General features: G+C 37.8%; 1 protein-coding gene across 3 annotated transcripts in view; it reads right to left on the bottom strand.

Moving 5' to 3' along the window:
- ccdc88c (coiled-coil domain containing 88C) overlaps positions 1-10,699 on the bottom strand; it is a 44,644-nt gene extending 33,945 nt beyond the window's left edge. For all 3 annotated transcript variants that reach the window (XR_003934468.1, XM_030126356.1, XM_030126357.1), the window contains exons 1-3: positions 10,091-10,699; positions 7,239-7,351; positions 4,858-4,966 (exon numbers count right to left, since the gene is read on the bottom strand). Coding sequence is in view for 2 of the 3 variants with exons in the window: in XM_030126356.1 (XP_029982216.1) it covers positions 4,858-4,966; positions 7,239-7,351; positions 10,091-10,150 (282 nt within the window). In the remaining variant the exon portion in view is untranslated. The remainder of the gene's footprint in view (positions 1-4,857; positions 4,967-7,238; positions 7,352-10,090) is intronic.
- Positions 10,700-13,670: the final 2,971 nt, after the last annotated feature.

Here is a 13,670-nt window from a genome sequence, read left to right as displayed (position 1 = left end):
TACAAATAAGTATATAAATAGGATAGTAGTATTTATCATGTATACAGGGTGTGAATAATCAGATTTATTTGTGTTCTGTGTATGAAATGTGTAAATGCTGCATCGTGAATAGTATCAAAATCAGGATTAGTCACATATGGTTTCTGCTATACATGGAAATACAATCTTACATACTGCATGCTGAGACTTTAGCAAAGTATTACAAACTGCAGGCTGAGACTTTAGCAAAGTATTACATACACTTTGTTGTACAAATAAGACCAAAGTCAATTTAATTGTGGAGGCAGAATGTCAGAAGAATTATTAATTGCTTTACTTGTTAATTGCATTACTTAAACAGTGGATTTCTTATATTTAAAATTTTTTAAGGCAAGGTGAACAAATTAATGGCCAATGGGTAACATGCTAGGGGTTATGCAGCTACAGTATGTTGGACAAAACAGATGCTTTCAGACAGCAATTACTTACTGCAACGCACTGACATTCTGCAAGCATCTACCAAACACTACAGATGGCTGCTAACCACCTACAGTAACATACAGCTCAATGTAACTCCAAGTAGACAAAGTAGTTAGTAATTTGACCTATTTTATATAACACCTTCAGTTACCTAATATCAACATTGCTACTGGCGGAGACTGGATAATTAAAGGCCTATTTGATAGGTGGTATAGGATAAAGATGGGCTTCGGTAACTGAAGTATGAGGTCTATAACTAAATGATAACAATTAAGGCAGCTTCTGTGTAGTTTTCCTCTAACATGTTTTCTGTAGTTGTCATGGTCACATGAGCTGCGGCGACAAGCTGAAAAAACAATCATCATCCACTTGGAGGGCAGCAGGAAATACATCTATGTAGCAAACAATACAGCAAAATGTATAACAAGCTGCATATCCAACTGACTAATAACAAGCTTGTTAAGTGTAAATAGTCTAATACAAATAAGCTTAAATGTTAATTTCACTTTTCAAAAAACTAAAACTGGTGATGATTATTTATTTATTATGTGCATTTTGAACTAATAGTTTTCTCGTTACAAACACATAAATGAATAAATGTATCGTTGCATCACCAGTGTAAAAAGTTGGAAGAAAAGTCCAGCTCTGAGTGTTAAGAGCTTAGTATTATTCAGAGTCTGTCATATCAGGTTACCTTGCGTTGTACAACAGACAAGGAACAGAAGGGAGGTGGCAGACACACCCCCCCCCCCCATGCTGTCTTACACACACACACAGCAATGGTTGGTGTTTTGTGACTGGGGAGACTGGGAGGATTCACTGGGCCAGGCTCTGCGTCTCCTGGGACATCATCTAATTAGGAGAAAGCCGACGCCTCACCCCATATGAACAGCTGGAGGTATACATGTGTGTGTATTTGTGTGTGTCTGTGTGTGATCCTAAGTCACACTCTAAGGCTCATAACTCATTGACGTAAGGCTACACTGTGAGGTATGTGCATGCACATGTGTGTGGCGGACTGTGTGTTGAGGTTGGGGTATTTGGTACTGTGGTTAGAGATTAACCATCATGGACAGATTAACCCCATACTATCCGGAATGACCCACTTCAGAGTGTACACACACACACACATATAGCGTACCGCAGATGTGATCTGCATTGTGTCTGGCCCTCATGAACTATGCATGACCAGTGTTTTGTATGTCGAGCCTTTTGTAGCAAACAAGTAACATGTTTAATTAAACTGTGATCATTTCCCATTAAATAATTACAAAACAGTTAGTGAAACATTTTTACACATGTTGTGCGTAGATAATGATTTACTGACTTGCATTATTATTTTACTTTAAGAATATCTATTGACAAACCAGTGGTCACATGGCACAAACACCCTTAGTGTCATCTGACTTGCTTTTCAATACTGTAAATTATGGAAAGCATGGATATTGAATTAGAATGATCACACTGTTCACACACCTGTACTGTGCAATGATTTGACCAAGAAAAAAGGGCACACTGAACACAAGTTACCGTTATTACATACATTACAATGTGAAAGCTTTTTCCTGATGACAGCTTATCCTGTCTGATCTGTTTAGAGTGAAGCTGGGCAGCACTAAGCCTTGAATTTCATTAAATGAATTAATTATTAATTATCCAATAACTGAATGATCACTGATGTTAAAGAGAAGACATCCAATCACACTGAAGTGAAACTAAAGATGCTTATGCTCACATTATAATCAAAATTAACTAAACCAATAAAAAATACTACAATTACTCGCAACACCAGTTTTCAGAACGTTCTCATTTTAATTAAGCTTACGACACAGACAATGTGAAAATGAACAGTTAGAATGGCTAAAATAAAGAGAAAATATGAGTAAATGAATCTCACAATGTTCTACAGTAATTAAGCTGCTGCTGCTGCTGCAATTACAATGTGAGCACTGCTGTTCTGCAGCTCAGCACAACAAACCTGCTGATGTTTTACATTTTCCTCTGAGGTCTGATTTTCTTTTTTAGGTCTGATAAAAGCATTATGTTCAACTGACTACTCAAAACACGGCTGCTTCAAATAATAAAAGCCTTAAGAATACAGGATCTCAGACAGAGTTAGTAGCTTATTACATGCTGTACAACATCAACTATCAAATGACCAACAACTGCATGCAAGTTGCTCACTCACATAGCTGTGTGGGGAGCGTTAAAGCCTCAAGAATGTGTGCATGTGTGTATCGGCAGGGCATGACTGCACCTCAACCAAATCAACCGAATCTGAGCTCTGGTTTATACCATACACTGCACACACAAACAGTAGGATTTATGACTTTTTCTGTGTCTTTAATGTGACCAAAGCAGAAAACAAATAACAAATGGATAAATTAATCTAACTTATATGATGTGTTCACAGAGTTGTAAATGATTCACAATCTAACTGGGGTCTATCTTTTCCAAACCCCCCCCCATGTTGGTGATTTTCCTGACATAATGCTAAAGGATTTTGCTACTTTACTGCATAATGGTAATCATCAGGTAAACATTTTTAAATGGATTCATATCATATGACCTAAGTGTAATGTAAATTAAATCCTGAAGGATAAAATAAAAGACAATTTATATAGAAACATTTTAATTTTACAAAATAATAATAATAATAAAAAAAAAACTATCTTTCTCTGGAACTATAGTTGGTTAGCATACAAAGCAGAATTGCACTTACAAACAATTATAAGACATACGAACAGATTTTTTAATTCTTCATGTCACCTAATGTTATAATATGTACGTAAAATAAACAACAATCCTGCTAGTTGTTTTAATCTAATGAGGAGACAGTAAAAATGACCACATAAGAGAAGAAATGTTTTCATTACATTCATGTAAGACGTTCACATAAGGCTTCCTTAAACAAATGCTTTTAAACAAATTTCTACTTTATTTGTGTCCCGGTATTGAGTAAATACATGTTGACCCTGATGATTAAATACCTGAAACATTAAGCTTTTTCTGATGATAGTCTTGAGAACTACTTCTGTAGTCTGATAACTTGTGCTAAAGCAGAGTGACTGCACTGAATGTAGCTCATAATACAACTTCTACAACTGTAATTTCTCTGGCTAATTCAATTCATTCATCCACTGGAAAGCAGACTGTCTTATTTGTTTTCTGAGGGACATTGTGCAAATGCTTCTCTGTGAACTGAGTCAAATTCTAGACATTGAACCCATTGAACCTTGCCTTAGAGTATGTGTAACAGTAAAAAACATGGAATGGGGGAACAACTGACTTTGGTTGAAATGTTGGTAAAAAGTTGGTATTGTGGAAGAGTGTAAAATAGGATGATGTGACTATAAGTGTGACATGCCACTGGGCAATTTAGAGAAACAGTTACCAGCTAACCAACAGGAATCAAGACATTACTCTAAAAAGTATCTGCAAAATTATTGAGACAAAAGGGTCTCAGAACTCCTTGCCCTCCAAGCAGAAAACAATACCACCCTCCATTATTGTTTTGAAAGCAATAGTAGCATGCTCATATTTCTAATGATCAGGTTATATGTCACACTTGAAACCAACGCTGTTGTGCCAGCATGACATCTAAAAATCACAAACAAGGATAGGATTATTTCAGCTTTGTTTGGTTGAGTGTAAACAGGTCCAGCATAATGAGACGTCTTGTTAACAGCAATATAGTGGCTTCTCTGATTAAAATGGGTTATTCACATGTACACAAAAAAGTCTGTAACATAAGTCTAAGTCATTAAAGATACAAAAATCCCACACACAAACAGACAGACACAAATAGCGTGAGATTTCTTGTCAGTGTGCGATCATAGTGTTACTTCCTGGTAATGCTGATCACTGCAGATGATTATGATCCATATGTACTAAAAATGACTGGACACGTGAAGGGTGATCTATACTGATGATGGATCACATAACCAATAGAGGCATGAACAGGTTTAAAATTGTGTATGAATGTGTGAAGTGTTTTCCTGCTGTTTTTCATGTTTATAACTTAGAGCTAAAGGACACATGTCAAAAGATGTACGCATGACTGATAATTGCAGAAAGACAACCTGAAGACTCACAAACACATATTCAACCTAAGGGCAAATTAAATCAGCTGAGAATACACAAACAGCTGCCTCTGAAGACAGAAAGACCAACACAACCAAATCAAGGAAAAATATGCTAACAGCCACATATGAAGCAAGGGGACCAATTCTTTACCCACTGGCTATGTGATTCTAATTTTGTTTTTCTCCCTTTTGGGGTGTTGTAATCAAACTACTTACAAAACAAATGACCATCTGGATTGCTGCTGGGGGTCACATTGACCCATTGTGTTACTGTAGTTTATGAGCAGACTCTTGGCATCGTTTGTGTGCATACCTGGTAGTACATCCTGATTTGTCGGGTGAGAACAGTCAGGTTGTGAAGTCGCAGAGAAACATCATTGTTCACATTCTTGTTCAGCCTCTGATTGGTTGGGCTCGGGTCACTATGGAGACACATACATAGTACAGCAAGCTTTGACGTTATTAGTGGCTGATTAAGACAAAAAGATCATTGCACACACATAGACACACAGTCATGTCCCAAGTGCAGGGTAACTATTGTACTGCAGATGGATTTATGCTCAGAGCGTCACACACATCCACACGTTAGTCTGTGCCAGACTGATTTGCATTTGAACGGAGGGTGTGTAACGCTGTCTGGCTGACCTACCATGACCATCGTGACGCAAGTCTGATGTCGCAGCTCTGTTCTCCAAAACACTGCCAAATCTAAAGAGGCAACTAATCTGACACTGCTTAAGTGCAGGTCACATTTCAGATGAGACCTTGAAAATCAGTAACACACTTCATGACCTCTAACACTGTATTTGTCCTCCTATTCTTTATATTGATAGTATGTTCTTATAATTCAAAGCCACTTCCTTGTGAAAATCAAGCAACGTAGCCAGACTTAATTTTCATTAAAAACAGCCATACTGACAAATTCAAAAGACTCAATGAGGGCCTGTCTTCATTTTTAATAATGTCGAAAGTAAAGTTAAAACAGAATACATACAGTTAAGGAGGAGGAAAAACAAATAAATCATAGTTAAAAAACAGTTACACTCATGAGCAAAATAGTTTGCAGTCATAGTTTTAAAATATCGTGTAGGTATAGTTAGGTTTTCCTGTGCGTTGTACAATGTAATATTAAATACATCAACACGATCTATTAAAGAATGCTTGCATTATTCTGTATCATAATGGCTCTTATGGTCTGAGTATAACAAGGATTCATATAGATTGAAACTTCAGCTGCTTTCATCTCTTCCTCTTCACATGACATTTCAAAGCTTTGCATGTTTATAGTCAACTGATTTCTCAGTCTTAACCGAGAGATCACCTGCTACAGCAATGACACTAAATGATTCTTCAACTCCTTTCAACACTTACACTACAAAATATTACATGTTTCTGTTTACTGGGATAGAAAATAAACTACAACTTGTACTTTCACCTAAAAGCTTTCAGTAGTTACACAACTGACACAGTACTAAATTTAAAGCACTTTCACAAAACCTTGATCAGCACTTGAATGGTAAACTTTTTTCTGTAAGTTCATCACATCACTTTTAACTTTCAACTTATTCCTCGATACATCCACTATTTTAAGAATCAGCTATAAATGTTTTTTCTGAAAGGTTATTCCCAAGTTTATTTTGTTTGTGGAAATTAAGGAAAGTTCAGATCTGACAATGTAATCTCCAAATATACTTAGTTTACTATTTTGCAAGATTACGAAATTCAGCACATCCTCACTTTTTTTTTTATTACAAGTGTGTTACATAATATGTACAGATAATCAAACTGGACACTGGTTAATAGTTGGTGCAGCTTTATTATGTCCTGATACAAAGATTAACTGGTTCGCAGACTGACTGATTTAACAGTTGACTGGTTCTCTGACTGACTGATCTGCCAACTGTCTCTGAGTGGTTTTCATCCTATATCCTTCATCATGGTCCTTCCATCCTGGCTGCTTCCTTGTCCGTAACCCACTTTCCCATAAACCCCTACCAAGTGCTAATCACCCCCCAGTCAGCACAGCCTACATTCAGTGTGTGGAGAACAATAGCATGATTAGGATTGTTTCTGAAGACAATAAGTAACATATGAACATATAGTCTGACTGGGGACAGAGGAAGGTTAGGATGGGGCACCCAGCAGGCAAGTAAACCATGATAGAACACATGTATTATCACTTATAGATAGTTTGATGCCTGTTCCTTAAACAGGACATATTTGCTTTTGCAACTTCTGAAAACTCCTGACACTTGCTTTGTTGTGTTTGATATGTGTAACTGATTATTTGTGAGCCCTCATGCAAACTCACAGACTCAATCCAATCCTTTAATATGCTGAAACTTAATCAGTTGAATGTTGTGGTACCACAGTTTGGGATGACTACAGCTAAAAGAATGACTACACATCTCCTGAATGTCAGTCCAAACTGACTGCAAATCAGCTCAAAAGTCTGAGTAAAGGATAAAACTCTTCAGCTCTTTTTACTGCAGACTTCAGCAGCACATCTGGCTGTGACGTTTACAACCTGAAACCTGCATGTCAGGATGTGGTCGCACATATACACGAACACAAGCACACACATACCGGAAACACAGGATTAACTCACTTACCACTCATATACTCGAGCCGACACACAAAAATACACACTTTTAACTGACTCATGTGGTAAAAACTCACTGTACAACTACTTACATGTGTGTCATGATCTTGTGCAGGAAGACGCCATCCACAAGCTCCATGAACATGTTGACCCGTTCCTCAGAGCCCACTTCATCACATGAACCCAGAGGACCCAAAGTCCGCACCTATACAGAAAAAACACCCCCACATCACACCTAGAACTGGTCACACTATGCAAATATTCCTCAAACATCTTGATTTTTTTTAAAACTATGATGTTCTGCTGATTTCTCCAAATGATCTTACAGGTATTTAAGGACTTTTCAAACCTTTCACAGAAATATTCAGAGAAGTACAGAAAGCTGTGCTCCCAGTTACAGAGCTGGAAGCTGCCCAGTGCAACCACTTTCTGATCTGCTGGCCACAGCTCGACTGGAGCAGTTGGAGATTAAGGGCCTTGCTTAAAGGCCAGCACTCCCCTTTCATTTTCTCCATCCAAATATATCCTAAAATCAAGTCGAGGGATTGTACAGGGGACCCTCTGGGCACAAAGACTGCTTCTATAACCTTTGGGCCAACAATGGCTGTGCCTGCTGCATAGTCTGAGGAAAGGGAGAGTGACACAACAGAATAAATGGGGAGGTGAAAGTTTCCCTTCCACTGAGTGGCAATGTTAATTGTGTTTGTCTGAATCCAACAAAGACGGGAAAATTTGTCGGTTGACGGGTCACTCCTGCAGGACGTGAGGTTAGGAGAAACAGGAAGTACAACAAGGTTCATGACCTGTTGATAACTCTGCTGGTTGTCATTGTTGTAGCTGGGAAATCATAGCAAGCTGCAGGTAGAATAAAACCATCCTCAAACAGTTGTGCCTCTTGGGAGTTAAAACCACTTGTGACCTAACATAATGGACCACACAATGCATGACACATTTCTCCTTGCTGTGTCTTTTACAAGGTCTCTCCAGGCATTATGCACTTAAACCAATGCTTCTTAAGATCTTTACAAGATACTTTAAACTTTGGGAAAATTTCAACAAGATGTGAGATAGTGTTGGAAGTTTTTGTCACTTGTCAAGTATAGTCTTTCTCTGATGCCAATGTTGCTGATGTAGATGTGCTGAATTATCTTACATTTTAACAAAATCTTAAACAATATTTAACATTAAGTTTTGGACAAATCATTTAAACTGGTAGGTGAATACAAAGGTAAGAATATGTGGTTCTGTGCAAATTTAGATTATATAGGAAAATATGATAATTAAAGTGAGTTAACACATTTTACAACCAGTGCCACTCTCAAGTAAAAGAGTAATACAAAAATCCAACATGCTGTTTTAATAGTAGTGGTTTGCTGTGACTTTGACTTGACTTGCTTTTAAGGAGCTTTTACCCCAACTAATCACTTGCCCACTTGCTGCTTGATGCCTAAATCAGTTGATGTGTTGGTTGCTCAGAAGGAACGCTGCAAAATAACAGCCATACAATAAGAATAAGAGTTATATTTACTGCTTAGAGCACAGGTGTCAAACATGCGGCCCGGGGGCCAAATCCGGCCTGCCAAAGGGTCCAGTCTGGCCCTTGGGATGAATTTGAGAAATGCAAAAATTACACTGAAGATATTAACAATCCTTTTAGTTCAGGTTCCACATTCAGACCAATTCAATCTCAAGTGGTGATCAGTAAAATACTATCATAATAATCTATAAATACTCACAACTCCAAATTTCTTTCTTTGTAAATGTAAATATTTTCATGTATTTACACTAAAACAAAGCTTAATTTCACAAAAAATGTGAATAAATTGAACAAATATGAACAACCTGAAATGTTTTATAAGAAGTAAGTACAATTTTAACAATGTTCCGCCTGATATTAAATATTTTGTGTATTTGTAGACCTGCTATGATCTATAAATTATAATGAACACATGAAAATGATTAACTGAAGCATAATATTGTTAAAATTACACTTATTTTTTTAGTTTGTTCATGTTATTTACATTGTTTGAAAGGATAGTTTGTAGATGTAAACATTTTCATTGTTTAATTGTACTTATTCTAATACATAGAAAAAATTTTGGAGTTGACATTGTTTATATATTATTATGTTTTTATTTTACTGGTTCGGCCCACTTCAGATCAAATTTAGTTGAATGTGGCCCTTGAACTAACATAAGTTTGACACCCCTGGCTTAGGGACTTGTGAGGTTACCACCTGGGTCAAATATTGTGCCACCTTCATCTCCTGTCAAAAATCTGATTCAACCCTTAATGCAAAACACCATCTGAGCCACAACTGGACTCATGTATCTGGAGTTGCAATGTTACAGGACTTCATGAATTTTTTTCCCTTCATTAAAGATGTCCTGTCTTACTAAACGCAAGGGCTGTATTTCCATGTATTCCCTTACCTTAATTGTTTTTTTTGCTACACTAAGAGTAATGCCACACTGTTATTTAACATGGCAGCTGCTGTAAACATGACCCTCTGCTTCATTTTGAGCCAGGAAAACCCCTGACAGAGATGTGTTGGCTGAGACATACCGAGCAGAGAATTTACAGGAGTTAAGAAATATCAGTGAGGTATACCAGCTGTAAGCGACAGAACAGAAACAAAAAGAGAATGAACTTTTTCTTTTTAATAGATGGCATGATAACCGAAAGTGGAAAGTCCCCTTGAAATGTATCAAAAGAAAAGACTAATATTCAGGTCTTTAGGGCATTTCTCCTGTCACTACGATGTAACTCAATCCCAATAGTGTCATACATTCATTAATCATGCAACACGTTATATAAGTTTGCAGTAAGTTGTATGTTTCTGCAAAAAGTTTAATACGAAGTCCTACAAAAAAACAAACAAGAGACAAGTCTGCAGCTCGTGCATCCTCACAACTGAGTGCGCGTGCTGCTCCCACTCACTCACCCAGACCACCAGCGGCGACTCCATGAAAGTGGCCAATAACTCGGACAGAGTCACATCCATGGTTGCGCAAACGACTTATCGATCACCAACCTATCATTAATCCAAAGATCGATCAGTCGATGTCCGCGGCAGGCTCGCGGTAGGTCTCCACACAGGACAGAACAAAGCCCCCGCGAGGCATCGATCCCCCCTCTTGCACGAGCTCTCTCCTACACACTATTGTCTCGCGCTGTCCCGTTTCCCTAAACACCGGGTTTAAAACTTGAAAAAAATCTGCGAAACGTGGGTAAAAACTGCCCCAGCCGCTGTCATAAACGGTCACATGAAGCGCTGATTCAGTTCCGTTGGCGAAGCGAGTAAATATCCAGTTTATTTTCCGGCTGAAGGTAAAACACTTGATCCAAACTTCGCAGGACAGTTGTTCGCGTTGCCAAGGATACAAGACTCGAACCGTAAAGTGGGGAAATCGTCGTGAAAAGACAAGAGTTACTAAAAAAAAGTACAAAAAAGTTAAACACACAGAGGGTAAAAAAAAATACAGAGCGTTGAAACAGTTGTTTCCGTTGTTTGCTACATCTTCGCACGGTCCTTCCACCTCTCTGCCCTGATTCTCTCCATCAACCTGACTATGAGTCCAGAGGCAGGGGAGGGCTGACTGATAGGAGGATTGACCAATCGGCTACTTAGGGAAACGCAGAGACGGCCCTTTGAGATAGAACAGCCAATCACAATTGAGTAATTCAGCAGCGTTTTACGGAGGCTGATGTCACCGCCAGATGAATTAAACAGCCAAAGAGTTACTATAGAACAAGATGATAACATTTAGGGAAATTGTTGATAATATTTACCTTGGTAAACCACAACTGCTACATGATATTGACCTTTAATAACACTATTCATACATATTTTTGTGCTTTTTGTGTTTTTGTTGCAGCGTAGGTTATTTGGTGGGCTGTATTGTGATGCCATATTATACAGGGTGTCCCATAAGTCTCCATACATAAGAAAAATAAACGTTTCTTGACATAAACCATTTTTATTTATATAATATGCTCTATATGACTGCCATTTTGTCGGGAACACATTTCAATGCGTGTCCTCCACTGCTGTAGAACTGTAAAGAAGAAATATAAAGAAATACATGTTAGAACCATACGTATTATGTCTCCTATGTATGGAGACTTATGGGACACCCTGTATTTATTATTTGTCAATGTCAAACAACTGAATTACAGAATAGAATAGAATAGAATAGAATAGAATAGAATAGAATAGAATAGAATAAGGAAGCTACAGTTTAACATTGCTTCAATACAATGAATGAATCTGATGTGCTGTACTATACAGAGTGTATAGCTATTGTGAATTTTCAACTCTATATACAGTCTATGCTTGCAGTATCAAGAAGGTAGCAATAAAATTATCCTTTTGCATAAACTGTAATTCACCTGAGTGTTAATTAATGTCCCTTGTGGCATAAGTAAACTGAATGACAATACATTTTAAAGTTTTAGCTAATCTTGGGTTTCTGTCATACTTGATTCTGTTTGAACTGTGGTTTAGTTAAGAAATGTGGCAACAAAAAAGTTTTAGTCAAAATGTAGGTGCTAATTATAGACATATCAGGAAGCCCATTTTTAACAGAGAAACAATAAACTACAAACACTAAGCTGCGCATCTGTCATTCCTGTGACAAAATAGCACAGGAAGGATGCTAAGCTAAGCTAATTCACAGCAGTTTTATTGTCCTAGCAGGAGAAGTTTAACTACTGACACCAACACAATCGTGGTTGTGTCAGATTCAGGTACTTGATATTCTATTTCCATTTTTTCGGGTCAATTTTTGGTGTTCCCATTACAGCACAGGTGTCAAACATGTGGCCCGGGGGCCAAATCCGGCCCGCCAAAGGGTCAAATCTGGCCCGTGGGATAAATCTGTAAAATGCAAAAATTACACTGAAGATATCAACAATCAATAGTGTCAAAATTATTCTTATTATTCAATTCGGGTTCCACATACGGACAAATATAATCTCAAGTGGGTCAGTCCAGAAAAATACTATTGTAGTAACCTAGAAATAATGACAACTGCAAATTTTCTCGTTGTTTTAGTGTAAAAAAAAAAAAAGAAAAAAAAAAAAAAAAAGTAATATTACATGAAAATGTTTACAACAAACTTTCCTTTTTCAAAAAGAAAAGTGAATAACCTGAATAAATATGAACAATCTGAAATGTCTTAAGAGATTTAAGTGCAATTTGACCAATATTCTGCCTGTTAGTAAATGTTTTGTGTTTTTGTAATTGTGAAGTAAGTTGTAATGCACATGTTTGAATAATAAACTGAGGCAGAATATTGGTAAAATTGCACCTGTTTTTCTTAAGACATTTCAAGTTGTCCATGTTATTCAGATTTTTAAGGAAACGTTATAGATGTAAACATTGACATCATTACCTCCGCCAAGGTGGTTATGTTTTTGCCAGGGTTTGTTTGTCTGTCTGTCTGTCTGTCTGTTTGTTTGTCTGTCTGTTAGTGTGCAATATAACTCAAAAAGTTATGGACAGATTTTGATGAAATTTTCAGGGTTTGTTGGAAATGGGATAAGGAAGAAATGATTAAATTTTGGTGGTGATCGGGGGTGGGGGCAGGCCCGGACTGGCTAATCGGGAGGACCGGGACAATTCCCGGTGGGTCGGTATAATATTTGGGCCGCGAGGGCCGGAGTTCACTTTAAATATGTATTTAATATTTTATTTATTTATTTTTTGGGGGCCGGTGTTCAGTCATAGCACTGAGTTGATCACGTAATCTGCAGCCGCTGTTCCTGGGCCACACCCCCTCTGCTAGCAAACTGTTTTTTTTCTTCCTGTTTTTTTTTGCGGACACACCGTGACCTGGCGTAACATGTCCTTGCATACGGTTAGTAGCTCTAGACTGTAGCTGTGGAGCATATACCATCTGTGCTCTGCAGGCTGTGGATGGTCAGCTGTGTTTGCTGTTTGAAACATGGATAATAGAAACAGCAAAGGTGGTGTAGAGAAGACAAGAATTAAAAAGAGGAAAGCTCTGGAAGCAAACGCAGCCAAATGTGACAAAATCTGCAACTTTGTCACAAAAACGACCTGGAAACTAATAAGGACGATGAACCGGGTAAACCACCTTTCAAGCTAGTTAATTATCGAGTCAATGAATTGTGTGGCATTGTGGCGTGTAACATAACGTTATGTCATTTAAATAATAGTATGATACGACGCCCCATAACTGGGAAACTTTGTCTTGTAGCTCCTCAGAGTCAGAAAGAACATCCAGCAGCAGACACCAGCCATGAGCACCACAAGTCCAGAGTGGGCAGGTAGGACCGCTCAGAGAGGGAAGATTATTAATAAATAGGCTCCATTGAAGAGTATGGTGTAAGCCTGTTCAGTATGAAAGGTGCTCTGAGATGCTCCAGGATTCAGCACTACATGAATGAAACTGACACCAAGGCTTTGAAAATGGAAAATTTGTGCTGAGAATAATGACCATTTTTAAACTGTGCTTTTGTGTCAGAAGCAGAGCCAGGAGCAAGTAGTGATGAGGGGA

This window comes from Sphaeramia orbicularis, chromosome 22 (assembly GCF_902148855.1).
Source record: "Sphaeramia orbicularis chromosome 22, fSphaOr1.1, whole genome shotgun sequence".
Taxonomy (NCBI): Eukaryota; Metazoa; Chordata; class Actinopteri; order Kurtiformes; family Apogonidae; genus Sphaeramia; species Sphaeramia orbicularis.
This window is presented reverse-complemented; position numbering and strand designations above follow the sequence as displayed.